At 40.8% G+C, this 26,281-nt stretch overlaps 1 protein-coding gene across 1 annotated transcript; it reads right to left on the bottom strand.

Annotated features, from left to right (window-relative positions):
- Positions 1–3,510: 3,510 nt before the first annotated feature.
- Positions 3,511–25,004, bottom strand: EIF4EBP2 (eukaryotic translation initiation factor 4E binding protein 2). Its single transcript, XM_045567782.1, has 3 exons — positions 24,578–25,004; positions 6,618–6,803; positions 3,511–5,646 (listed from the first exon to the last, which is right to left on the bottom strand). Exons 1-3 carry the CDS (start codon positions 24,720–24,722, stop codon positions 5,615–5,617), a joined length of 363 nt encoding a protein of 120 aa, XP_045423738.1. The 5' UTR covers positions 24,723–25,004; the 3' UTR covers positions 3,511–5,614.
- Positions 25,005–26,281: the final 1,277 nt, after the last annotated feature.

Here is a 26,281-nt window from a genome sequence, read left to right as displayed (position 1 = left end):
AAGCCTTTTAACTCTACGCTTTGCCAAAAGATTTTAACTTCCAGGACCAGCCTAGAGAAAGAAATTTAAATCCCAGAGGGTGGGAAAGGTGATATATGAATGATTAATTGAAAAGGCAAGTATCTATCAATCATCCTTACAGTATTCAGTTAGAAATTTCTGCGAGCTAGTCTGAAGAAACTGCACTACTAAACTGGAAAGCCATTACTAGGGACAGGAAATGCCCCTGGGTATAAGCATTCTAAAGAACTGTGACCTGACCGCATCAAGATCTGATTCATCTTGTATTAAAAGCTGAGAGGTAAAGAACGGTGGGGGCAACTAAGACCCCACCAAAGTCCAGCAGAACTGCCATCCCAAAGAAACAGTGTTTCTTTAAAACGAATGTGCCTTTCCAGATGTTGCAGGCAGGTAAGTGATTGGGTTTCGCAGAGAAGTAAATAGCTGCACGTGTGCATATGTTCATATGCCAAGAAGAGACAGCTCTGAACCAGAAAAAGACAGTGGGGCTTCCTCTCTAAAGGGGAATGCAGAGTGAAGGGCCCTGGCTTCAAGCAGCTGGTATCCAAGATGGGGAGAACAGAATAGATTCACTCTCTGGGATACTGCTGCCAACATACTGAGCCCCTTCACCAGTTGCCTTGATTCAAAGCAGGCCCTCTCCATAAACTGGCCAAATGATGGCCTCTGGGCGTGAAACCCATTTACCTAGCAGGCTGCACTGTAACAAAAATGAGGGACTTTAACCAGTGGTGTTTGAACTACGAAGGTAAGGTCTGAGAGTCCCAAAGAGCTAGAAACCCAAACACCAAAAAAACCCAAAAGACCATTTATTTTGAATCCACTTCCAAATAAGGAAAAACAAAATTCATTTGAAGGTGCTCCAAAGATGAGTTCCTTACTTCTGGAAGAAGTACCTTTTTCGTACAGCTGCCTCAGCAGCAATGCTTCCTATTGAAGTATACTCTAAAGCAAGCAGAGCTACAGATAAGAAAATGCCAGGAAGGGGCAGAGCGTAAATCCAAACAAGAATCTGCATCTTTAAGGTGTCTGAAACCTATAAAGACTTGGTTGAGAATGGGTGCCAGAAACATACAGCAGACATTCACTAAGAATGTGCTGAATTGACAAGCCTCATCTAGTTTTTCTTGAGGGTAAGGACAGGACCAGCTCTCCTTAAGAACACACTTGCATTAAGAAGCTCAGAAGAAGATGGGACGCAGAGTTAACTTGCACACTGGATGTAAAGGCGCAATCACACACAGACACTTGTAATTTTCAGATGTTCCCTGTTTTACTGAGAAGTTGCTGCTTGGGTGAGATCTGACCCAAGTCTGTTTAAGCTGGTGTACCTGGAGAGACTGGAGGGAACCTGGTTTTCTGATACTATCCTCTATTTCACCCCAAATACGAATTGCTTTCTTTTCTTCAGCTCAATAACCTAACATCTAATTCACCTTTGCTTCGTTTGCTTGACAATTCCAACTCTAAATAACACAGCTCTAGTGGCTCAGCTGGAAGGTCCCAATTCCTTTGTCAATTCCTGGCTAAAGGAAAATAAAAGTGGCAAATGAGTCTTAGAGACACCAAGTCTAGGACTTGCAAATTAGCATCCCTGAGCTGCTGATAGGCAGATGTATGGATATACTTCTGGGAATTGCCATTTCTCACCACCCCTCTCAAAACTAGCAGGTAGCTTTGGGGAAAGGGAGACTGCCTTCTACCCCAGTTTGGTGATGCACACCTTAGAGAACTGGTTTTGGTAGCAATATCTCTCAGCTTATCTAGATTAAACCTACCTCCCTGTTGACCTGGTTTCATCCTTTTTGGGATGTGGTGGTTTTAAGCTATGTCCACAGATTCTTTGATACTGCTCCATTCAGTAGTGGGGTGTAATTCCTCTCTCCTTGAGTGTAGGCTGAGCTTAGTGGCTTGCTGCTAAAGAAGAGAATAAGAAGTAATGGTGTGTGCTTTCAAAGACTAGGTCATAAAAGGCACTAAAGCTTTGTCCTTGCCCTGCCTGCCTTTCTCGGATACCCTGCCCAGGGAGAAGCCAGCCTGCATGGTGTGAGGACATTCAAATTGCCCTACAGAGAAACACTCGTGGGGAGAAACTGAGGCATGCTGCCAACAGCCACAAAGAGGGAGTCTGGAAGCAGATTATCCCGCTCCAGGTGCCTGCAGCCCCTGCCCACATCTTGACTGCAACTCCATGAGACCCCATGCCAGAACCCTCATGCTAAGCTGCTCACTCCCACATTCTTAACCCACAGAAATGGACAGATAATGTTTGTTATCTTAAGATACTAAATTTGGAGGTAATTTGTTACACAGCAATGGATAACTAATATAGGTAGAAGGACAAAATTCTTGGCTTGGAAGCCCAATACCTAGAAGCCAGCTTCTTTATGCCTGTGCTCTTGAGAATGCTACACCTATTTAAACAGAATATGAGAACTGGTGAATTCAATGAACCACCTATAAAGAAAGTAGAACCGTGGCAATACAGGTCTCCTGCTGGCATTTGGAGGGAGGTCACTTCTATTAAGACTGACTGTCCCCATAAGTATAGAAACATGGTTTCCTCATAAAAAGAAAATGGTCATGAAGATTTTATAATAAGAATCATCTCATTCAAGTGGTAACCTAAAGGTCTTCCTTCCCCTCCAAAAAAGCCAGGATGTATTATTCATTTAGGGCTTCATCTGTGAGGTTCCTTTCAAACATCCAGAGGTAAACCACCTACTGGACTCTGGCTTGCTCTAAAAACAATTCTATGAAGCATGACACAAAGGTATCATCTGTTGTCAATTTATCTCATGCCTCATGAAATCATTTTTAAAATTCTGATTTGGCTGAACACAGTGGCTCATGCCTATAATCCCAGCACTTTGGGAGGCTGAGGCAGGAGGATCCCTTGAGCCCAGCAATTCGAGGTTTCAGTGAGCTATAGTCACACCACTACACTTCAGCCTAGACAACAGAACAAGACCCTGTCTCTATAAAAAACTTAAAATGCTGATTTATGGAGGTCAAAGTCTAATAATGGTGGACTTGAGGAAAAAACTGCACCAAGCAGTAAGGAAGTCCTTGAAGAGAAGGACAAAGGATTGGATAGCTGCTGCATTATACAGCTAACGCTCCCCAGAAATACTAGAAACATGTCCTCTGATTAGGGGACCACGCGCTTTCTTGCCCTAAGACAGCAAGAAAGGGGGAAATGGCATCTTGATACTACTTAAGCTCTCATGTTTTAAACCCACTCCCCACTGTTCAGTACGGAAGCCAAGTTTTCATACACAGTAACAAGGATTAAGAAGAGCATACAGTTCTGCTCACTGACAGGCTGACTAGCTGCTAGCTGGAGTCAGATTCCATAGGATGCCAAGGCCAGTGTACGAAGAATGAAAAGCTTCATTCCCAAAGAATCAAGCTCCCCAGAGTACAAAGAAGTCCTGAGCAAGTTTCTTATGCAAATTACAGCGCAACTTAAGTTTTTCCAAGAGTATGTGAGACGAAATTTGGAGTTTAATTAAAATCAGAACAGGGTTACATTAAACAAACAAACAAAAAATACTTTTCTGATTATCAATTTTTGAGACTCAGAGCATCCCCAAAACATTGGAGATCCAGCTTATTCCTGAGAGACATCAACCATCACAAAAGGTTTTCACTTTGAACTATTCACATTTTGTAGCAAAAAACCAGAACAAAGTTCTGCAGACATCCTTTCTCTCTTCTTTCTAAATGTATTCACAAACAGGGTCTTTTCATAGTTCAAAAGAAAAACAAACAGCTTTCTTTCTTAGCCAATTGGCCTGTTGCTCTCACCCTGGGATCTGATTTCTTAATAAGAGGGTTCAGGGCACCAAACCCAACCAGAAATTCCCAGGACACTAGGGGCTACTTTACTTGTCTTTCTATGAGGGAACGGATGCTTTCGGCTTTCTATGGGGGGAGTCACTCTCCTGAGATTATTGTGCCAGTCAATAGTCCCAGGAGAGGTGGGGAGGAGGAATGCAAAAGCAAAGGGATAAGGAAAAGAATGAGGCTTTCATGAACACCCATAGCAAGGCAGAATGGTCCAGCTTTACAAACCACCCACTACAAACTCCAAACATGCACACCGAAAACTAGAAGAGGAAGGAAAGCGCTCCTAAGGGACTCGGGGAGACGAAGGATGGTAACATAGAACAGCAGACTCACCTATGGACATTTCTCACCTTCCTAACACTGGAAGATGTTTCATTAAAAAGTTGCTGTTCAAAATTGTACTGAAAACGTATCTAAAAATAGGTCTGTAGTCATCTTAAAAATAAAAGGTCACTCCTCAGATAAGAGGAGTGACAGATATTATCAGATACCAACACTTGAGGTATCTTTGATGTAAATTTGAAAAATGGCCTGGCAGAGAAAAAGAAAGGAAAGGAATGAGAGAGGAAGAGAGGCAGGGAGCAGGGGAAGGCGGGAAGAAAAGAATGGGAAAGGCAAGAAAACTGGGAGGGACACATTTTAAAGCCCATGCTTATCTATCCCAGCAGCCAAACAAAGCAGGTCCACAAAGGAAGAAAATATAGTTATTTTCTAGGAACATTCTGAAAATCAACTTTAAGTTCAAAACATAAGAAACTGCAATCCAAGAACAAATATCACAATGCTCATTGGACTTAAAATAATTACTGAGACTGAGTACACAAATGGGTCAACACTGTTCAGAGGTCATTCTTAGGTACTATCTGGCAGAATACTATGATCAGGCCTAATGCACCAGGTGGAGACCGCAGTGCCTCTATTACTTGGTATGGACCTGCTCTGAGAGCAGACAAAATCACCTAGATATCTCAAAGTACAAAAGGACTCTCCCAGCAACAAGATGCAAGCAGGGAGGAACGCCAGAAGAAGACCAAAGCTGGTTACCAAAGGCTCCCTTCTGATGTAGAGGGTTTGAAAGAAAAGGAATTGGAAGACATTCCTCCCAGAGCAAAGAAAAGAAGTGGACCTCAAAACAGTGTCACAAGGTAAGCTACCAGAGTTGCATAAACTGTGCTGTCTCTAAGGACAAACATCTCAAAGTAAAAGGGAAAGCAGCTCTCTTTTTATCATTTCTCCCTGATGATTTTAAAGACCCCAAACCCAGACTCTCACAGCGCTGAACCACAGGTGGGATACAAGGAGGAGGGACAGAGGGTAAGGAACATGAACGATGATGAACCTACCACACCTCTGTATCCCTTCCCCAGACTTCCCAGCCAGGCAGTTGTTGGTAGGTTGATATTTGATCTGGGATCAATTTGAAGGGGTTAGTTCTCAATAAAAAATGACCAGGGAAGCCACAGTTTAATGTTTTCCTCCATGGGCTGCTTAGCTCTACAGAAATACATCAAGGGCCTTCAATCTAGTCTGTCTAACTGGGAATGGGAACAGGAAACAGGGAGAAGAATGGTCAGATGACACTCATCTTCCCATCATTTGGCACGTGAGGGAGGGAGAGGGGAGGTGGAGACTGCACCGGGACTGCTGGTACTGCCTCTTCTTTCCGTTGTTGATCCTATTGGCAAATCAGGTACACACAGGTATCAGCGTTGCTGCTTTTCTTCTAATCCTTGCAGGAGAGTCAGATGTCCATCTCAAACTGAGCATCATCCCCTAGTTAGGACAAATAAAATGAAAAGTTTATCACACACAAAAAAAGCAAAAGAGTTTTTATTGTCATTCTCTCTATATGAGACTCAAAAAATTATTAAGACTGTCCCACTCTCTGCTACCTTCAAACAATTATTCTGCTTTGGTTTGGCTGGTCTTAATCTGAAAAAGAAGAATGGCAGTCCTATCACACATGGGGAGAAAGGACACATGTGAAACCTTTCCAAGTGTCTCTTTGTCCACAGGTTAACCAAACAGCAGCTCCTGAGGGAGCTCTTTGCTATCCATCAGGTGAGCACGTTCTTCTGGAGGCTTTGGGCTTTGGCCCTGCTCTGAATTGACACTGTCCATTAAAAACTCATTTGGAATTTGACAAAGCAGAATGCTGGCTCACGTCCAAGGGTCACCAAGTGCAGGCCCTGAGGTGTACTTTAGGAGCTGGCCATTCCCACCTCACTATTCTGCTTCTACAGAGATCAAGAGGACTCTCATTACTAAAAGCGGGGCGAGGGGCGGGGGGACAGGGGGCGTTTATGTAAATATAGGCAGTTCTGGAAAATGGGAGAAACAAACCATACTGCTTTCCCCCACCTCATAAAAACGATATTCTTCTTGTAAGAAACAAAGTCTATTACCTGAGGGTGATGGAAATGGGGGCTATGAAACTATTCTGTTTTCTGTGTGTGTGTTACCCTAGTCCAATGAAGCCTAGGCCAGGTAGTCCTTAAGACATGCTTCACCGAGTCATCTTTGGGGTTTTACCATTCTGACTCTGGATTCTTTTCCCCCCCAACTCAATTAGATTTGATTATGATTTAGAACTCAGGGTTTCTTTACGGGGGAGGAGGGGGAACCTTAGAGACACATAGGTGAACATCAGTGATAACTAAAGCATCATTTTTTCAACCTACAGCAAACAGACATTCAAAGTCCAGGAGCCACCCTCTTGGTCCCCAGAACTGTCATTCTCTTACCAACTGCATGCTTCCTATCATGATTGTTCAAGTTGTTCAAATTGTTTACTTCTACTTTGGAGTCTTCAATTAAGGTGCCAGGGCTGGTGACCCCTGGGATATTGGGCAAATGGCAGGGCGGAGTCTGAGCCATGGGAGAATTGCGACGATCCAACAGAAATTTTCGATCATAAATGATTCGAGTTCCTAGAAAACAGGGTTGAAAAGAGTTTGAAACAAATTAACGAGCTACCAACACATAATACTACCCAGAAACTCAGTTCAAATTCTACCTAATTCTCCTTTAAGGATTTTACAATTAAAGCCAAAAGGATAAGCTGTAACTTCCTTGCTTGTGAACAGGTTCCTCTGCCTCCTGGAATGCCCTCTCTTCCCCTTCTGCTGGGGACACTCCTACTTATCCTTCAAGACTCAGCTCCAACATCACTTCTTTATGAAGCCACCCTCTCCTCTTTTTTAAAAACATTCTTTTTCCCTATTTTACTCAACACATACCACCTACTATACAACTCCTGTTTATCTGCCACTCTACATAGACTTTGAGTTCCTTATGCCAGGGTTACGTCTTATTTATATGTGACCTAGGTCCTAACATTAAGATATTCAAAAATAAAAGTTTTAAATGAAGGAATAAACAAGTAGGAGAAAAAATAGATAACCACCTTTAGGTTAAAGTCTTTCCAAAGAAGCACTGAGACTGACATTCTTCCCAGACAAAGCTAGCTAGAGTAGAAGCTGGAATTGGAAGCCCCTCTCTATTCTACAAAACAATCCAGTAAGTGCTACCTGCATATTTTAAAAACAACAGTTCTGAAGAGTACACTTTAACTGATAAAGAGTTATGAAAACCTGCTGCTTACAAATGGCCACAACAGGAACATTAAAAGGTGCTCAATGCCACTAATCATCAGGGAAATGAAAATCAAAACCACAATGAGATATTACCTCATACCTGTTAGGATGGCTGTTATCAAAAAGCCATAACAGGTGTTAGCAAGGATGTGGAGAAAATGGAACCCTTGTACACTGTTGCTAGAATGTAAATTGGTACAGTCATTATGCAAAACAGTATGGAGGTTCCCCAGAAAATTAAAAATAGAATCATCATATGATCCAGCAATCCCATTTCTGAGTATATATCCAAAACAAATGAAATCAGTAGCTCAAAAAGATAACTACACTCCCAGCATTATTCACAATAGCAAAGACATGGAAACAACCTAAAAATCTGCCAGTGGATGAATGGATAAAAAAATTATCTCTCTCTCTCTCTCTGTCATACACACACACACACACACACACACACACACACACACACACACAAACACACACATACACACACAGAGGAATATTATTCCGCCATAAAAAAGGAAACTATGCCATTTGTGACAACATGGATGAACCTGAGGGTATTATACTAAGTGAAATAAATCAGAGAAAGACAAATACTCCATGATCTCACTTGTATGTGGAACCTATTATAAAAAAGTCAAACTCATAGAGAATAGAATGGGGGTAGCCAGGGGTTGGGAGGTAGAGAAAATGGGGAGATGTTTGTCAAAGAGTATGAACTTTCAGTTACGAGTAAGTTCTGGGGATCTAACATACAGTATGGTGACTACAGTTAACAATACTGTATCATATACATACTTGGAATTTACTAAGAGAGTATATCTTAATTGTTCTTACCACAAAAAAAAATGGTCACTATATGAGACGATAGATGTGTTAGCTAACTTGATTGTGGTAATCATTTCATAATATATACATATATCAAATCACCACATTGTACACCTTACATTATACAATTCTATTTGTCAATAATATCTCAGTAAAACTGGGGGGAGGTGGTGGAAGAAAACCTGATGCTGTCTATTCCTTTTGTCATGGTCTTCCCAAGGTATTTATACTAATGGCTTAGGATATAAAACGAAGTGACAATTAGAGATGCCTCCTGTTGGCCAAATGTAGCAAATGCCTGGATCTCTGCTGCTGATTCTAAGACTATGGCTGGTTCCATAAGAAAGCATGTGATGACCATTTAGTGAAGTATGTTAAAGCAGGTGAGTAGCAGCCCAGCATATTTGCCAGCCCTGCCCAAGTAACAAAGGGAAGTACTCATGCGGAACTATCTTACTCACACCAAGTTTGAGAAAAGAAAAACCTGCTCTAAGGGTTTAGGCATCCAAATTAAAGGCAGTATTATATGTAAAAGTATAATTATGGACAAAGTCACCAAGCTTAAAGAGGTAGAATCTAAATACTATCTGCTGTAAATGCTTTTAGATTTTCAAGTGAACAAAAAAGGAACACTCCTGTCATACTATAATTGGGAGAGTCATGTTCAGGCAGATTTCCTCAAACAACATGTGATGGCTACGTCCCAGGAAACAGGAGAACCACCTAGCAAATCTATTTGAAATGTGAGGAAGCAAATGGAAAAAAGTAAGGCATTTACTACAAGAATAGAAACTCCAGAGTCCTTCCAAAGAAGAGACAAATACTTAAAGAAATAATGCCAATATTAAGCTAAATAGCTGGGAAATGAGTTTACAAAATCAATGATTTTCTTGGGATTAATATCTGCCTGCAATGGTACCATCATACTTTTGCACAAATGCTAGTAAGTAATTTCCACTCCCCTCATCTTTGCTTTAACACCTAGAATTAAGTACTAAACATATTTTTCTCTAGACAATACTACAAAATCAGCTATCAAAGGAAAGAACGACTTAAGTGTCTCAGAAAGGAAATGAACCCAAATGTCCTCAGATGGGCATCTATTAGCACATGACATTTCAAAACAAAACGTTTAAGGCCTTCAAACCAACTCCAAAGGATATCAACTTTCTTTTTTACTATCTATTTCTGCTACAACTACACTGCACAGTCATATTTTTAGTTTATAAGAAATGAAAATAAAATAACTGGTTCTCAACCTCTCCATAATAAACTAAGAAAAAATATTGTGCCATATTTGGAACTTACTGGGACAGTATTTTTTGGATTGTGACCTGTAGACACCTCCATCAGATTCACCTGGAACGCTTATTAAAACAATATTCCAACTGTATCAGAATCCCTGAGAGTAGAACTGGAAATCCATATTTTCAAGTTAATTAAAATTTGAGAACCATAAGACCAAAAGAAAGAACCCAACTTCACCCTTCCAAAATCCTAGTAACAGTGGTTTGAGAATAGATGAATTAGTAAGACAAGGATGGAAGGGGCTATGGAGATCATTTTGACAGATGATGCTGAGACCCAGAGCAGTGCTAGCCAGAAACAGAACTGGACTAAGCCTGTGGTGTCCTGACCACTAGTCCAGCACTCTTCATTCTCCCACAGTCTCAATGATCCCAAGAGCTAGAGCGAGCTGTCTGAAGTGAAAAGGTAACTGCTACTCATATACATATAAGAGTAAAGAGCAGATGGTATGGCAAGCACTTTATACAACAGGGATCACCAAACATTTGCCCTAAAGCACTGCTTTTCAATGGAGGTGGGGGTGGGTGGGGATGATGGTGGTGTTACTGCCCCCTAGGGAAGTGTTACAGATATGGGTACAGGTGGTTTGTTTTTGTTTTTTGGTCTAGAAGTTGGACAAAGCCTGAGTACTTGTGTATTTTATAAATTACTTAAGCTTTATATTTCTTCTTATATGACAGAGAAATATATAGTTTTAAAAATTATATTAATAGGTAGGTTATATAATCTAAGAAATTCTCTTCCCATTTTTTACTGTTAGAAAGATTTAGGAGCAAAGGCCCACACTCCATTTGTGACTGGACCCAAGACCATGATCTTAGCCTTCGCAGAGCTTTGCATGTCTCCCTCCTTTTTAGAAAAGTTGGGAAAGTGTTGGAAATCACTTGTTCCTGGTTTGAAGATGACACAAGTCTTATGATCCTGTATCAAATATAATTTTAGGACAGGGAAAGTAGAAACTTACCTTCACCCCCTTTGCTTTGAAAAATAAGAAATAGAGTAACAACTCAAAAAGACTCGTGGAAATTATGACGAACAAGGCATTCTGAATAGCAGAAAACTTAGTTCATCAACAATTTCAATTATCTGGGATGGAAATATTTCTAATACAGATTTAAATCTTTTATGGCCTTAAACAGAAAACAATTCAACCCTTTCTTGTCAGGGTCATTATTATCAAAATCATTTATTATACTATGTTGTGACCTAAGAAGTCTCAAGCTCTGTTCAGTTGATGCTCTGTACAGCTGAACATCATTATACAGAATTCAGATTCCCAAGGCCATGCTTGTGTCCCTCCACTCCCACGGTTTCCTGTCTCCTTCTCACTGTTAAACTAAGCGCTGCCTTTTTTTCCAGGCTTCTACCATGTCTCAGTCAGCTCAGGCTGCCATAACAAAATATGCAACTTGAACAACAGAAATTTATTGTCTCACAGTTCGAGAGGCTAGAAGTCCAAGATTAATGAGCCAGCATGGATGGTTTCTGGGGAAAGCTTTCTTCCCGGCTTGTAAGTAGCTGTCCTATTGTTGCGGTGGGGGCAAGGGGACTGTACAAGCTCTCTGGTATCTCTTCTTATAAGGGCACTAATCTCATCACTAGGGGTCTCACTTTCATGACCTCATCTAAACCTAACTCCCAAAAGTGTACAGATTTTAGAGAGACAATACAGTCCATAACATAAATTTTACACCTAGTGCCAAGGCACTTCTAATCTGTTGGGTTTAGAAATCAGCAATCTGCTTATTAGAATGCTACCTGAAATAAGGGCAAATAGGCTGAAGGGGACCTGATGGCTTTCCAATGAACAAAGGGAAGGAGCTTTAGTGGATGGATTTTGAACATCTGTTGTGACACATTCACTTTTGTTCATGGCTAGATTTCGTAAGGATGAGATTTCACTGTGAGATGTTCTTATATTCAACGTGCAAGTTGAAACCAGATAATTCTCATTTCAACCTTGAAAATTCTTGGGATAAAGTGGTGAAAAAAAAGCAAGGATAGAAGCAAGCTTTCTAAGTTATATATTAGCAATAACATATGCATTAAAGAATTGTAATGAAACCAACTAGGAAATAGCAGAGATTCTGCCTAAATATGTGAGGTATAAGACAAACTTTGAAGAATCACTATGACTTTGCAGAGCCGAAAACAGTTTTTTACAGCTTTATTGAGATGCAATTCATATACAATTTGTCCACTTAAAGTGTATAATTCAGTAGCTTTTAATATATTCACAGAATTCAACCATCATCACAATCAATTTCAGACATTTTCATTACCTCCACAAAGACCTCCACCACCCCCTCCAACCCTACACAACCATTAATCTACTTTCTGTCTCTACAGATTTACCTATTCTGGACATTTCATATAAATGGAATCATACAATATATGGTATTTTTGTGACTGGTTCTTTCACCTGCATGTTTTTAAAGTTCATTCATGTTGTAGCACTTATCAATAATTCATCCCTTTTAATTGCCAAATAATATTTCATTGTATATATATCACATTTTATCAATTCAACAGGGGATGAACATATGAGTTGTTTCCTCTTTTTGGCTATTATCAATATTGCTATAAACATTCATATACAAGTTTTTCTGTGAACATACATTTCCATTCTCTTGGGTATATACCTAAGAGTGGAATGGCTAGGTCATACGGCAATGCTATCCTTAACCTTTTGTGGAACTGCCAGACCGTTTTCCAAAGTGTCCACATCATTTTACATTCCCATCAGCAGTGTGTGAGGGTTCTAATTTCTGTACATTGTAACCAACAGTTGTTATTATCTGTCTTTTTTGATAATAGCCATCCTCGTGGATGTGGTTTCTCACTGTGGTTTGATCTTAATGCCCATTTCCCTGATGACTAATTATGTTGAGTATGCTCTTTTCATGAGCTTCTTGGCCATTCCAACATACATCTTTGGAGAAATGTCTATTCAGATCCTTTGCCCATTTTTCAATAGGTTGCCTTTTTATTATTGAATTGTAATAGTTCTTTATCCCTTATCATATGATTGCAAATATTTTCTATTCTGTGGGTTGTCTTTTCATTTTCTTGATGGTGTTCTTTGAAGCACAAGTTTTTAATTTTGATTAAGTCCAATTTATCTGTTTTTTTTCTCTTTTGTTGCTTGTGCTTTTGGAGTTATATCTAAGGCCATCACCTAACCCAAGGTCATAAAGATTTGCATCTGTTTTCTTCCAGGAGTTTTATAGTTTTAGCTCTTACATTTAGGTCTTTGAGCAATCAAATCCAACTTCCATTTTTTCATGTGGACATCCAGTTGTACCCACAACATTTGTTGAAAAGACTATCCTTACCACCACTGAATTGTCTTGGCACTCTTGTTGAAGATCAATGGGCCATATTGTGAGGGTTTATTTCTGGACTCTCAATTCTATGCCATTGATCTATGTGTCTATCCATATGCTAGTACCTACTGAGGTGTTGGTGGTACAGTGGTTGGCATAGCTGCCTTCCATACGCTAGTACTATATTGTTTTGATTTGTAATAAGTTTTGAAATCAGGAAGGGAAACATTAAGTCTTCCAATTTTGTTTTTCAAGATTGTTATGGATATTTTAGGTCCCTTAAAGTTCCATATAAATTTTAAGGTCAGCTTGTCAAAGAAGCCAGATGGGATTATGATGGGGACTGTGTGGATCAATTTGGGGAGTACTGTCATCTTAACAATATTAAGACTTCTGATCCATAAACATCAAATGTCTTTCCATTTATTTAAGTCTTCTTTAATATCTTTCAACAATGTTTTGGAGTTTCCAGAGTAAAAGTTTTATGCTTTGTAGATTTAACTTATTCCTATGTACTTTATTATTTTTATGCTATTATAATTGGGATTGTTTTCTTAATTTTTGGATTGTTCTTTGCAAGTATAAGTACAATTTCTATATGGATTTTGTATCCTGCAACCTTGCTAACCTCACCTATTAGTTCTAATAATAGTTTTTAGTGCATTCCTATAATACATTTTGTCTTGAATGCAAATACAACAATTCAGATGACAAGACACAGTGAAGAACTAGGATCTTAACTAATGCTGCTAATGTTCTCAAATATAACCAGGGAAAATATGACTACAAGAGCATGGTATTTTAAGTTTTTGCATTTTAAATCACTGCAGGCTAAAAAAATTTAACTGTAGCTGGGATAAAGCAAAAATGGGGAATCAACTTATTAGTGACTAATGATTCTATGGTGTAATTCAAAAGCACCTGACCATTCAAAAAACCAAAACTATTCAAAGGAAAAAATTAAGATTCAATTTATAAATAAAATGCCAGAAAAATCTTTTATTTCCTTTGTTGAATACTATATTTACTGTCAAATTAAAATTTGGCCAGGCGAGGTGCCATTTGCCTATAGTCCTTACTACTCAGGAGGCTGAGGCTAGTCTGAGGTTACAGTGAGCTATGATCCTGCCACTGCACTCCAGCCTGGGCGACAGAGCAAGACCCTGTCTCTAAAACAAACAAACAAACCCTAAAATATTTAAGGTCTCTTATACATGTGCATGCACAGACATATATTTTCTGAAGTGAGAAATTCCTAATAATTCACATTTTATCCAAATTCCCTGCAACATTCATGTCAGCTCAGTTTAATGTCAACTAATACAGCCACAAGTAACTGGAAACAAGTTATCCTTAAACTCCTGAAGAAGGAAAACAAGAGACCAGACAAGAAATCCATAGCTCACATATAACACAATATTAATATGGGACATGATTTTGACCAATTAATAAAGTGTTTAAAAAAGAAAAAGAATCTATTAACCTTGACAATGGAAACATTTTCCTTCCAGTTAAAGCTGTTTAAAAAAAAAAATCATGATATTGTACTATATATGCTGTTTACTGATTTTTAATGTTTATAATCAAACTATAGTAAAAGCATAAAAGAATTATAGTTAAGGAAGAATATGTAAATGTTACAAACTCTGATATTATAAAAATAACGTAAAGGTTGATGTGTCAGGGAAAAAAAGGCAGGAGGACAGGTCGACAGTATAATATTCTATAGTGGAGAGTTAAGGTTGACAGGTTGAGGAGACACACATTATTTGGAGTTTTAAAGGTAACTTCCAGAAGAACTGAAAATGTACAGAAATACAATGTACAGAAATTGGTAAATGGAGAGGGGACGGGAAATGAGAGGCAGAAAGTAGTAAGGGTGTCCATAATATTGTCTAATGTTAAGAAATCAAGAGATCAAGGTATACATATATTATTTACAGCAACAAGGATAACAAGCATTATAAACAGAAACTGTTGAAAGTGGTGGTCTGTTAGCATTTTATTCTGCATTTTATGCTCTTCTATACTGTTCGATTTTTCTTTTTCTATTTTGTTTCAAAATTTGCACATTGTACTTAATCTTCATGTTTAGATTTCAGAATAGGAACCTTTACGTTGGGTATTTATAAATTTTTTTCATCCCTTAATGACCAGATATTAGATTAAACCTAATACCCTTGATCTACCAGTTTCTAGATACTGACATTACTAGGAAAGCATGGGAGTAAAACTGAGTCACTATGATAGAGAGGAGGAAAAACCCCTTCCACCTTTGGATCTAAGAACTAGTGATTCTCAAACTGCAGAGAAAAACAAGAAGGTGAATGAATGATTCCTAAAATAATGTTTGCCAAGATGGCTAGTAGAGAAACAGCTCATTCTAGTGTAAGGGCCTTTTTCAAGGCCAAGTAGCTTAGTTTAAATGATAATTAATGCATGCATTAAGCATCTATATATATACCTAAGAAATTGTGTAAGTTGAAATAAAACCACCTAAAGAAAGTCTACTGGAACATGGTTAACCTAGAGAGTAGTTGTTACTATACTTTTACTGGATCCACCATCATAAAAATTCTGTTTAACTAAGTCTGTTTCCAGAATTAGAATTAAGCTTCCACTCATGCAAATAGCTTGGAAAAAGAAGCATTAAGTAACTTGCCCAAATTGCACAGTTTGAATAAGCTCAAGACAAACCCTCCAAGAAGGCTGAGATGGACCTATTTAATATATCCTCACACAATAGTGTTCCAAACAGGAAAGGAGAACATAAAGTCAAAGAGGGCTGTCCTCATGGGACTTTCTCCATCAGAGAATAGAATCTTTCCCAGAAAATCTCTAGCAGATTTCCCCTACATCTCATTTGGCCAGAACTGGTTCAGCTGCCCACCAGACCAAACACTGGGAAAAGTCACGACTGGCTTAGAGTAGTCATGGTGTATATCCTGGGGCTTGGCACACTGACATTTAAAAAAATGAGGGAATCTGTGATAGCACAGAAGCAGCAGCAATGGCTATTGGGCAGGAAACCAACATCAGCCACATCTGTGTTTAATATTTACCTAAATTTAATAAATATTACATAAATACTAATTTAATCGAAAGGGGTTAATTTAAAGACTAAATTGGGAGGATGGAAGATAGAAGTATATATATTAGGAGAAGGGTGTATATAGCAACTAAATCCTCATCTTCCATAGCAGGAAACTAACTTGTTAATATCTGGAACTGAGAAACAGCATTAAATCATGTTATTTTAGAAACTCAGAGGTACACATTAGCTAAAAGAGTTTAAAACGGTTTATCTGGAAGTGGAAATGGAGATGAGGGGATGGGGCATGGGAATGTTGCTTTCTGTTATTAGCTTACTATGACTGTGCTTGTCTCTCCCTTCCCCCGCCATAATAAGAAGAGAAAATACAGAAAGGATTTATGAAGGTGATAACAACATCTGTGTTTAATTGACTACATTAAAGAACATTCATTAATGAATTTCAGTTTTAAACTACATCTGTTCTTCATGGAGGCTCTGGATGAAGAGACAGACTCCTAAAAAGCTCTATAGCAGATAATACAGAGGAAACTAAAAGCTGCCCAGCCCAGTATCCTCCAGGGAGATTGGTGGTGGCCAAACCACATTCATTGTGCACAACCATCAAATCCCTGAAGTGCTAATAAAACCAACAGAGAGACAATTTTTTACATCAACAAAAGGCACAAGTGGAGCCTCAAGACCTTGTAACTCAATATGACTAAATTATTATAGCAAATGGAAGACATCCATGGTTTTGTGAAAAATCTACCCTATTGTCCTTTGATAATTGGGAGCAAAGATTGCCAAGATATTAATTTCAAAGGATGGTTCCCTGTCCTATCACTTAAGACACTGGTACCCAACCTTTTTGGCACCAAGGACCTGTTTCATGGAAGACAATTTTTCCATGGACAATAGGGTTGGGGGATCAGAGGGAGATGTTTTCTGGATGATTCACGCACATTACATTTATTGTGCAGTCAAACCTCTCTGCTAATGATAATCTGTATTTGCAGCTGCTCCCCAGAGCTAGCATCATTTCCTTAGCTCCACCTCAGATCATCAGGCATTAGATTCTCATGAGGAGCGTGCAACCTAGATCCCTTCCATGCACAGTTTACAGGAGGGTTCAATGCTCCTATGAGAATCTAATGCCACCACTGATCTGACAGGAGGTGGAGCTTATGCAGTGATGCCAGCGATGGGGAGCAGCTGCAAATACAGATGAAGCTTCACCTGCCACTCACCTCCTGCTGTGCAGCCTTGTTCCTAACAGGCCACTGATGGATAACAGGGTCTGTGGCTTGGGGGTTGGGGATCGCAGACTTAGGACACTTCCACAGTAGGACACACACCTAGGCTGAAAGAGAAGTTGATAATGACTATGTTCCTATTCAGAAAGTCCAATGTTAGAAAAGGCCTTAGAGAGCATCTGGTGGAAGCCTCTCATTTCAGATGAAGAAACTAATGTCCAGAGAAGCTAAAAAAAAGTCTTTGTTAAAGGTCATATAGTGACACAGGAGTCATGATACAACACAAACAAGATAGGTGTATATACTCTAGGCAAATCTGATTTTTTTTAGTTCAAAATACGTTGAATCAGATGTTCTTTAAAGTTGGTACTAGATCCAAAATAGTATACAAACCACAAACTACCCTTAAATAAACGTCAACTGACTTTCTAAGTTTATGTAGCCTGGACCATCAGAAAATGTGGGTCAAAATAAAGCACATCAAAAATGCCCACCTCTGTTTGGGCTCGAACATTCACCTTGAAATAAATTTCTCCACAACAAATGCCACCTGGCCCTGATTCCAAGAAAATGCAGGTTGGATTGCCAGGTTGCTGATTGCGTCCAGATCAATTCTTTGAATTAGATTTCACAGATGTTGTGGTTAAGCCTGTCTGTAATGCTAATAATTAATGAAAAATCACTGCTAATTGTATGGGGAAAACACTTAAATTCAAAGCTGGTTTCCATTCCAACTATTTGCTTCTCCCCCAGCCCCAAGTTTACTCCTTTTGGGCACTTCTTACTCAACAAATAAAAACAATGGATTATCTATCAACATCTTCCACTTTTCCTTACAGTAAAGAACTTGAACTAATCCTATTGAATATCATTGGTCTAGGTTACTGTTTTTATTTGCTACTTATTCATAATAGCTCTAGGAACTTATCAGATCAGAGGACAGTTTCATTTCAATGCAGAAGCAGCCCGACACCTAATGTAGATAGTCGCTGATGACAAGATGAGCTTCTCTCTGAGGCCCTAACGATTAATCATGACATCTTAAAATAAAGAACTTTGAGCCTTTCAAACTTTCTGATAAGTACCTTTCAGAACGTAAAAAGCAATTGGGTCTATCTTCACCAGTAAATAGCACTCCTGCTATAAATAGTAGGTCATTTCTATTAACAAAAAATTAAAACTGAATGACTATTACCTTGATACCAAAACTAGACAAAGACATCACAAGAAACATAAAGACTAAAATCCCTTATGCAAAATCCCCAACCAAATACAGACAAACCAAATTCAGCAACATTTGAAAAGTATACACCACAACCAAGTGAGATTTATCCAAGGAATGCACAGCTGGCTCAACATCTGAAAATTAATTAATGTAATACATCCTATCAGTAGAATAAAAAACAAAAATCACATGATAATCAACAGATTAAAAAAATGCACCTGACAAAATCCAACACTCTTTCATGATAAAACACCCAACAAACTAGTAATAAAAGGGAACTTCCTCAACCTAATAAAGGGCATCTATGAAAAGCCACAGCTAACATCTTACTTAATGGTGAAAGACTGGATATTTTCTCTCTAAGATCAGGAATAAGGCAAAGCTGTCCATTCTTAATGTCTCGCCACATCTATTTAACACCATACTTAAGGTTCTAGCTAGGAAAATTGGGCAAAAAATAGAAATCGAAGGCATTTAGATTGGTAATGAAGAAATAAAACTTTCTCTATTCACAGAGGACATGATCTTGTGAATAGAAAATCCCCAGGAATCCACAAGTATCAAATTTTATTGTCCAGTTTATCCTTGCTTGTTGAGGTCTTTTTACTTTTTATTTTTTAGTGACAGAGTATCCCTCAGTCACCCAGGCTGGAATGCAGTGGCATGATCACAGCTCACTGTAACCTTGAATTCCTGGGCTCATGTAATCCTCCCACCTCAGCCTCCTGAGTAGCTGGGACTACAAGTGTCTTCTAATTTTTCTTTTGTTTTCTTTCTTTCTGGTTGAAAGGGTGGGGAGTGAGATGGGGGGGTTCAATTTCCTTTTTTTTTTTGGACAGAGTCTTACTCTGTTACCCTGGGTAGAGTGCAGTGACATCATCGTAGCTCACTGCAGCCTCAAAGTCCTGGGCTCAAGTGATCCTCCTACCTCAGCCTCCCTAGTAGCTAGGAATACAGGTGAGCAGCACGATATCCTGCTAATTTTTCTATCTTGAGTAAAAATGGAGTCTCACTCTTGCTCAGGCTGGTCTCAAACTCCTAGGCTCAACCCATCCTCCTACTTCAGCCTCCCAAAATGTTGGGGTTAACGGGTGTGAGCTGCCATACCTGGTGGTTTTTACTTTTTTAAACTACTCAATGAAATGAACAGCTTCTGTTTGTCAAGGCATTTGTCTTAGAGATCTGCAATGTTATCTGGATATAAACACTCAAGATTTCTGAGCTTTTGGCTTCAAGCTGTGGCCTGAGAACCATGTGAAAGGGGCCTTTAAAAACTACTTCCACATCAGATAGATGCTGGGTGTTAAAGAGCACACAGGTTTTAAGAGGCCTTCACAAAGCAAAGTACAACGATAAACAGATTTGAAAACGGTCACCTAGGCCTTACCTGTTGACTACAAGTCTCAACTGACTTTTGTTCTATTATAAATGGAACAAGAAAAATCTTTTAAGCATTAATTTGAAGAAAAATTTCTTCTGCCATTCACCAGAATGTGAACAAACTGTTCTCCTCCCCAACCAGATGAATTAGCTTTCTCCACATTAACTTTACCCCATCTGAACTTTACATATGCATTTGCGTGTACACACACACAATTTATCAAGCCTACATCGTCTCCAAACCATCCCAAATATCTCCTTGTAAGATTTTCTTTAAGATTCTGAACCTCAAAACATCTCTGCTCTTCCCTCCTATTTCATTTCACAAGCCTCAGAAGAGCTACAGGGAGCTGTGCACAGGTCTGTCATGCACGCTGCACTATCGCCCTGTACTCTCTTCCCTTGTCAGACTACATCTGGCTCAGGTCAGGCAGAGGCGCTCCCTTCCACACAGTGCACTGCCTTGAGGCTGAGAACTGCTGCCTTCCCCAGGCTCAGAATTCAGACCCTCACCAGCAAAAATGCACCCAACATAAAAACTGAAATACATCCTCTTCAATATATACACTGGCAGCTGATGAACATGAAGTTAAACCTAAATCTCCTACAAAATGACAATACGTTAATTTGTGTTACTCTGATATAAGTAAATCCCATCTTCCTCAACCACAGGCAAAGTGACTAAACACATTTCGTTATGTTTTTCATGTACTTCTCACATATAAGTCCTCTGGCTAATAACTGAAGTTAGAGTTAAATAAGTACATTTGTTGGTTCAGAAGTTACTGGCCTAGAATAAACTCAGCTCGAGGTCATCAAATCAGAAATTTTATAACATGGTCAGAAACCAGCCTTCCTTCCCCATATCTACACACAGAGCTCTATTCATTTTTCCCAAGAAAAGGACCAGATTAAAAAGCAAGTCTCCCCCCAAATACTCTTATTTTAATATAATTCACTCAAAGTGGATTTATTTTCCCTCTTCCTGCCTTCCCCTTTATTTCCAGACCCTTCCAATGGCCTTCAGGTAATTCTGCCCCAGTGAACCAATCACAGCAACTCTCCAGCTAGCAGAGGAAGAGCTACAGCATAAACAAGATTTCAGATCATCTTAGTTAGTTCCCCTCTGTTGCTCTTGTTATGGCAACAGCATACTTTTCCACAGCTGATGAGAACGTTATGCAGGAAAAGAAAGGCTAAAAGAGGTCTCTATGCTTTTGTTCATTCCCCAGAGCACAACTCTCCCAAGAGACTTTGGCACCTAAAAAAGAAATAAGGTAGCAGAAAGAAGCCTATTAGTAATAGTTAGCATTCCAGAGGTAGAAAAGTCTCTTTAAATGATTGCAAACTTCCTTTCCTAGTAAGATAAGTTTTTTTTAGAGACAGGGTCTTGCTGTCACTGAGGCTGGAGTGTAGTGGCCCGATCATAGCTCATTCATTGTAACCTCAAACTCCTGGGCTCAAGGGATCCTCCCACCTGGGCCTCCCAAAGCACTGAGAGCACAGGCATGAGTCATAGTGTCTGGCCAGATAAGCATTTTAAGATACTGGAGGAAAAACCTGAAATAGTGATGCTAACTTTGAGACTACCCACTGATATTAATTAGCTGTATGATGCTAACAAGTTATGTAATTTTGCTGGGTCTCAGTTTCTCTCAATTATAAAATGAAAGCATTAGGTTCCTTCCAGGTAACCGGAGTGTTATAAAAATGAAGCCAACTATAGTAATCTTACCTTCTTCCATTGAGGCTAGAAGCGCTTCTCAGTGGAAGAACCAAATATCATCCCCACTCCTCCATAAGCAGATAGGAAAAAATAAAATAAAATCCAAGGGCATTTTGGGGGGACCTGGAATTTACTCAACAAAAATTTCCCTCTTCCTTAATAATGAGAAAAGGTACTCTTCTAGCAATATGAGAAATCCAAGAGGCTACAGCAACTGTGTTTTCGTCCACTTCTCATTTCCCAAACCACCACAAGAAGGCAATTTTGAGAAACCTCAAGGTTAGGCTGTATCCTCTGATCTCCATTGAATAAAGGACTCTTAAGTGGGGAGAAATTATAAATTCACAATGTCGTGAATGTCCCTGCCCAGTTTGACCATTTAGGGCATTTAGCACATCAAATGTTATCTTGAATGCTCTGATATGCATGTGACACAGAGGCAGGAAATGCTAACCCTTCTCCTTCCCACAAAATAGAGTTTTCCAATACAAGCCTACTGACTCTCATTTTTCTAAATGTTTTCAAGTCTGAAATATATATTAGCTCTTGGCTCTATATAGTTTCAGAACTAAAAATCTTATGTCTCTCCTTTACCTCCAAATCAAGATTTTAAGCCTGTTCAGAGCAAAGATTGCATTTCCTATTTTTGTCTGTTGTCCCGTTTTCTGCAAAGCACTGGATTGCAGCCACAAAACTCATAGAAGATACCCAACCATATTAATTCAGGAGTCTGGAGGTAAACAAATAACAACAAACTATCTCACCCCAGTTGAGAGAAATAAAATTACATAGTGAAGGGGAGACGAATGTAACAAGAGAAATATACAAACCAGAGGGCAGAAAATTTCCAAAGGGGTAAAATTAATTCAGTAAGTATGGAACACCTAAACAGCACTGAGTTAATTGCTAAAAATGATCAAATCCAATTGCAACAGTGCTATATCCTTATAAACATATTAAGTAAGTCCTTCTGTTAAAAACCCAAAGATCACAATGGGTTCTACCAATAAATACTGGTTTAATATTATAAATTAGCCAAGTATTAAATCTAAAACAAAAAATTGTGTGCGTAGAAACTATTTGGAGGCAGGTTAAATGATATTTGAGAAAGCAGTGGAATTCTGTGTGTTGGGAGGAGGGGTAAATGAATCAGTATTTCTGGCAGAATCTTTACAAGCATTTTAGGAACTAATCCAGGCTATGAGGCAGGCTTCTATCTTTAAAGAAATGCTTAAAGAGTATGCCTTTATTTGAAAAGCATCATAGCTTGGCTGTTTGAAATATGCCCAAAGTGTCTCTCTCTGTGGCTTTTCCCTCAGGAGAATAATGATTAATATATAGCTAAAAGTTTAGTTCCTGCCCCAAATAAATTATAGCTGAGTGCAGTTGTTACTGTGACATGTGCTTTGCACTGCTGGAAACACAGGCATTTACTGACCAATACCTCAAAGAATTCTGGAAGTTATAAATCCCTTTCCATCACCATGGAAAACAATACCCATCTCTTAAAAGCTATCAGTTCAAGTTCAAGACAACTCTGTCTTGAGCAGATTCTGGTCTGCCAAAATCTTTCATAATCAAAAAGCAAGATCTCAGCATGCTCAAACACAGGGACTGGTCTTGCACAGATCAGATGAGAGGTTTCTTCAATGAGGTAAGCCACCTCACTAGGAACTTCACTGTTCGGCAAAGTTAAACACTTCCTTAAACCCAGCTCTCCATACATGTTTATGAACTTCTCCTGCCTGAGTCATTTTAAAGTCTTCCAAGACAGTCTCCCCTCCCCTAGAGTGGCCTGGCTGGATACCTCTGTAAAGCTCTCTCCTAGATTTTTATCCCTTGGCATTGGCAAGGCCGTCTCCTCACTCCACAGGCCTTGCTGTTGTGCAACCAACTCAAGGAGGGCCCAGGCCTAACTGCACCGGATTGGTTGTAGTACAACTCCAGAGCCCTGCCCACAAAAATGAGGCGAGCAATCCTGCAGACTGCAGGGGCTGCCAGCGAAATCCCCACCCTCTCGTGAAAGGCCACCCCATCACCAAAAGAAGGCAAAGTTCTGAAGTTGAAAAGGAAGCCCCGTTCCCTTCAATAGGCCCCTCAAAATCTCTTTCCAGTCTCCTCCCTCTGGAGAACAGCCCAGTCAGGGGACAGACAACCTTTGAGCTCCCTTTTCTCGTGACCAATTCAACAAGCTTCACCTCTACCCCAGTGTTACTTGTAAACAGTTCCTGGTCGTATTTTGAAAAGCAATGCTCAGGAACCTCCTTCTGCACCGCCTCTCTCTAGAAGCCCCTTCCCCAGGATCAAGCAACCCCACCCAAGTAGGGGGTCCTCCTTGACAACACCCCCTTCAATTCACCTCCAAAGCCGCTGCTGCCAAAGGAACGCTACGAAGGCTGCCAGCGCTCTACCACCCCCACCTTGGCTATTACTTGAGCATTATTTTATCCCTCTCTCCCGGCCGAGGGACTCCCGCCTCCCGCGGGGCCTCGTCCAGCAAAGTAAACAATGCTGTCAAAGCAGGATAACGCTGGGCAAGGCTTCCAGACTCCGCATGCCAGCCTCCTCCTGGTGTTCTAAAAGCAGCAAAACAAGCCACCGCAGGGTCCCGGGACCGAAATCCTCTCCCCAACTTGCTTTCTAAAAAGGCCCGGGAGTCAGCTCCAAAATCAAGCGTTAACATGCACTATCCGCAAGAGTCAGAGGTAATGCAGAGTGTAATGCAAGGCCAAGTGGAGCCACGGGAAGCAGGCGAGGAGGGGAGAGAAAACTGGGTCGAGTGCGTAAACGGGCCACGAAGCGAGAACAAGGGCTTTCTATCGCGACAGGAGAGCCACGTCCCCGAGTGGGGCGCGCGCGGACTCGAGCTGCGAGCGACAGAGAACGCCAAGTGAAGGGTCCAGAAAGCGCGGGCGCGGCCCGAGGGCGGCGTTCCCGGGGCTTTGGTGGAGCTGGGGGGACACGCCGAGGAGTGACAGGGGACCGTGGCGGGAGACCGGGACGCGGCGGAGGGCTGGCCGGCGCTCACCTCCCGGTGTGGTGGAGAAGAGCGTCCCCCCGGGCGTGGTGCAATAGTCATGAGGTAGCTGCGCGGCGTCGCTGATGGGCACGGTGCGGGTGGGGATGGCGCGGCTCTGGCTGGGCTGGTGGCCGCTGCCGGCGGACGAGGACATGGCTCTGGGCGCGGGCTCTTGGCTTTGTCCGGCGGGCAGGCGGCGGCGGCGGCGGCGGGGCCCGGGCTGCTCCGGCTCCTCCGGCGGGCGGAAGGGCGCGCTCCGCTCGCTCCTCGCTCGCTTCCTCTCGCTCCCTCGTCCCGCTCCGCTCCCGCCGCCGCCCTCTCAGCCGCCGCCGCCGCCGCCGCCCGATCCTCCGGCCCCCGCCAGCAGCCTCAGCAGCAGCAGCAGCGGCAGCAGCGGCGACGACGACGACCGGAAGCGGGCGAAGGCGGGAGCCAGAGGGAGTTCGGGGAAGCGGGTTGTCCGGAGGTGACGTCGTCGGGGGCGGGGCGAAGCGAGGGGGGCGGGCCCGACCGAGGGGCGGGGCTCAGCCTCGGCGGGCGGGGGAGGAACTGAACACCTCGCTCGGCGCAGGCAGACAAGGAAAACTTTCTGGTTGTTTTTAATTGTCGATCAGTACTACTTTACTTGAGCCGACTTCAGTTTCTTTTCCATTCCTATCCATCAAAAATGTAATTTTACTTTTAATTGTTCATTATTAAATATAGGCAATGCGCGCACGATGCACTGCATTTAAAAAATCAAACAGAGCAGAAAGGTTTACGGTGCCACTCTCTCCCACTTCCCAGTCCCCCTTTCCACGGGCGACCACTGACACCAGTTTCCTGCGTATCCTTCCAAAAACCGTCCCTATATACACACATAAAGCAAGATCTAAATAGGGAAAGGCAGAGACCAAGAGCCAGCCACGTCACAAGGATGTGTATTGTACGAGAAATAAACCGAGGCCAAGGAGAGGATTAAGACCACGAGGTACTTGAAAAATCTAGATCTAGAACTCTATTCTTTTCTCTAGGGGCTCTCAAACTTTTTGGTCTTCGTGTCTCTTTACATTCTTGAAAATTATTGAGAATCTCCAAGATCTTTTGTTTGTGTGGGTTATATCTATTGATAATTACTCTATTAGAAATTAAAACCGAGAACTTTTTTAAATGTTCATTAATTCATAAAATAACAATAACCTATTCCATGTTAACATAATCATATATTTTTATTTTAAAAATTATATTTTACAAAACAAAAAAAATTAGAACAGTGGCATCGTTTTACATTTTTACAAATGCTTTCATATCCATCTTAATAGAAGACACTGGATTCTCCAGCTGTGTTTGCATTCAGAATGCCTTGTTTTGATTGGAGTATGTAAAGAAAACAGCCTCACACAGGTATGTAATTGGAAAAGGTGAGGCTCCACAGGCCCTTGGGGGCTCTCCAAACCACACTTTGAGAACCATTGTGCTAAGCAGAACTGCTTCTGCCCACAACATTCCCAAGATGGGAGTGGGAAGAGAATCATGGCTAGGATCAATGTAGCTACCATCACTCCCATTTTGCAAATGGGAAAAATTGAGGCTAAGAGAGGTTGAGGGTTTAACCCAAGTAAAACAGCTACTGCTTCACTGCTTAAAGGGCCAAACAGGTGCTTGACAAGGACATAGACAAAAGAACTTACACAGTGCAAGATGGGCCAGGACATGACATGGTACTGATTTTGT

Source organism: Lemur catta, chromosome 14 (genome assembly GCF_020740605.2).
Source record: "Lemur catta isolate mLemCat1 chromosome 14, mLemCat1.pri, whole genome shotgun sequence".
Lineage (NCBI taxonomy): Eukaryota > Metazoa > Chordata > Mammalia > Primates > Lemuridae > Lemur > Lemur catta.
This window is presented reverse-complemented; position numbering and strand designations above follow the sequence as displayed.

Coding starts and splice junctions, on each gene's coding strand:
- EIF4EBP2 (XM_045567782.1), bottom strand. CDS start 24,722: ATGTCCTCGTCCGCCGGCAGCGGCCACCAGCCCAGCCAGAGCCGCGCC. Junction 6,804..24,577: donor CTTCTCCACCACACCGGGAG/GTGAGCGCCGGC, acceptor CCTGTTTTCTAG/GAACTCGAATCATTTATGAT. Junction 5,647..6,617: donor TGATAGGAAGCATGCAGTTG/GTAAGAGAATGA, acceptor TGTCCTAACTAG/GGGATGATGCTCAGTTTGAG.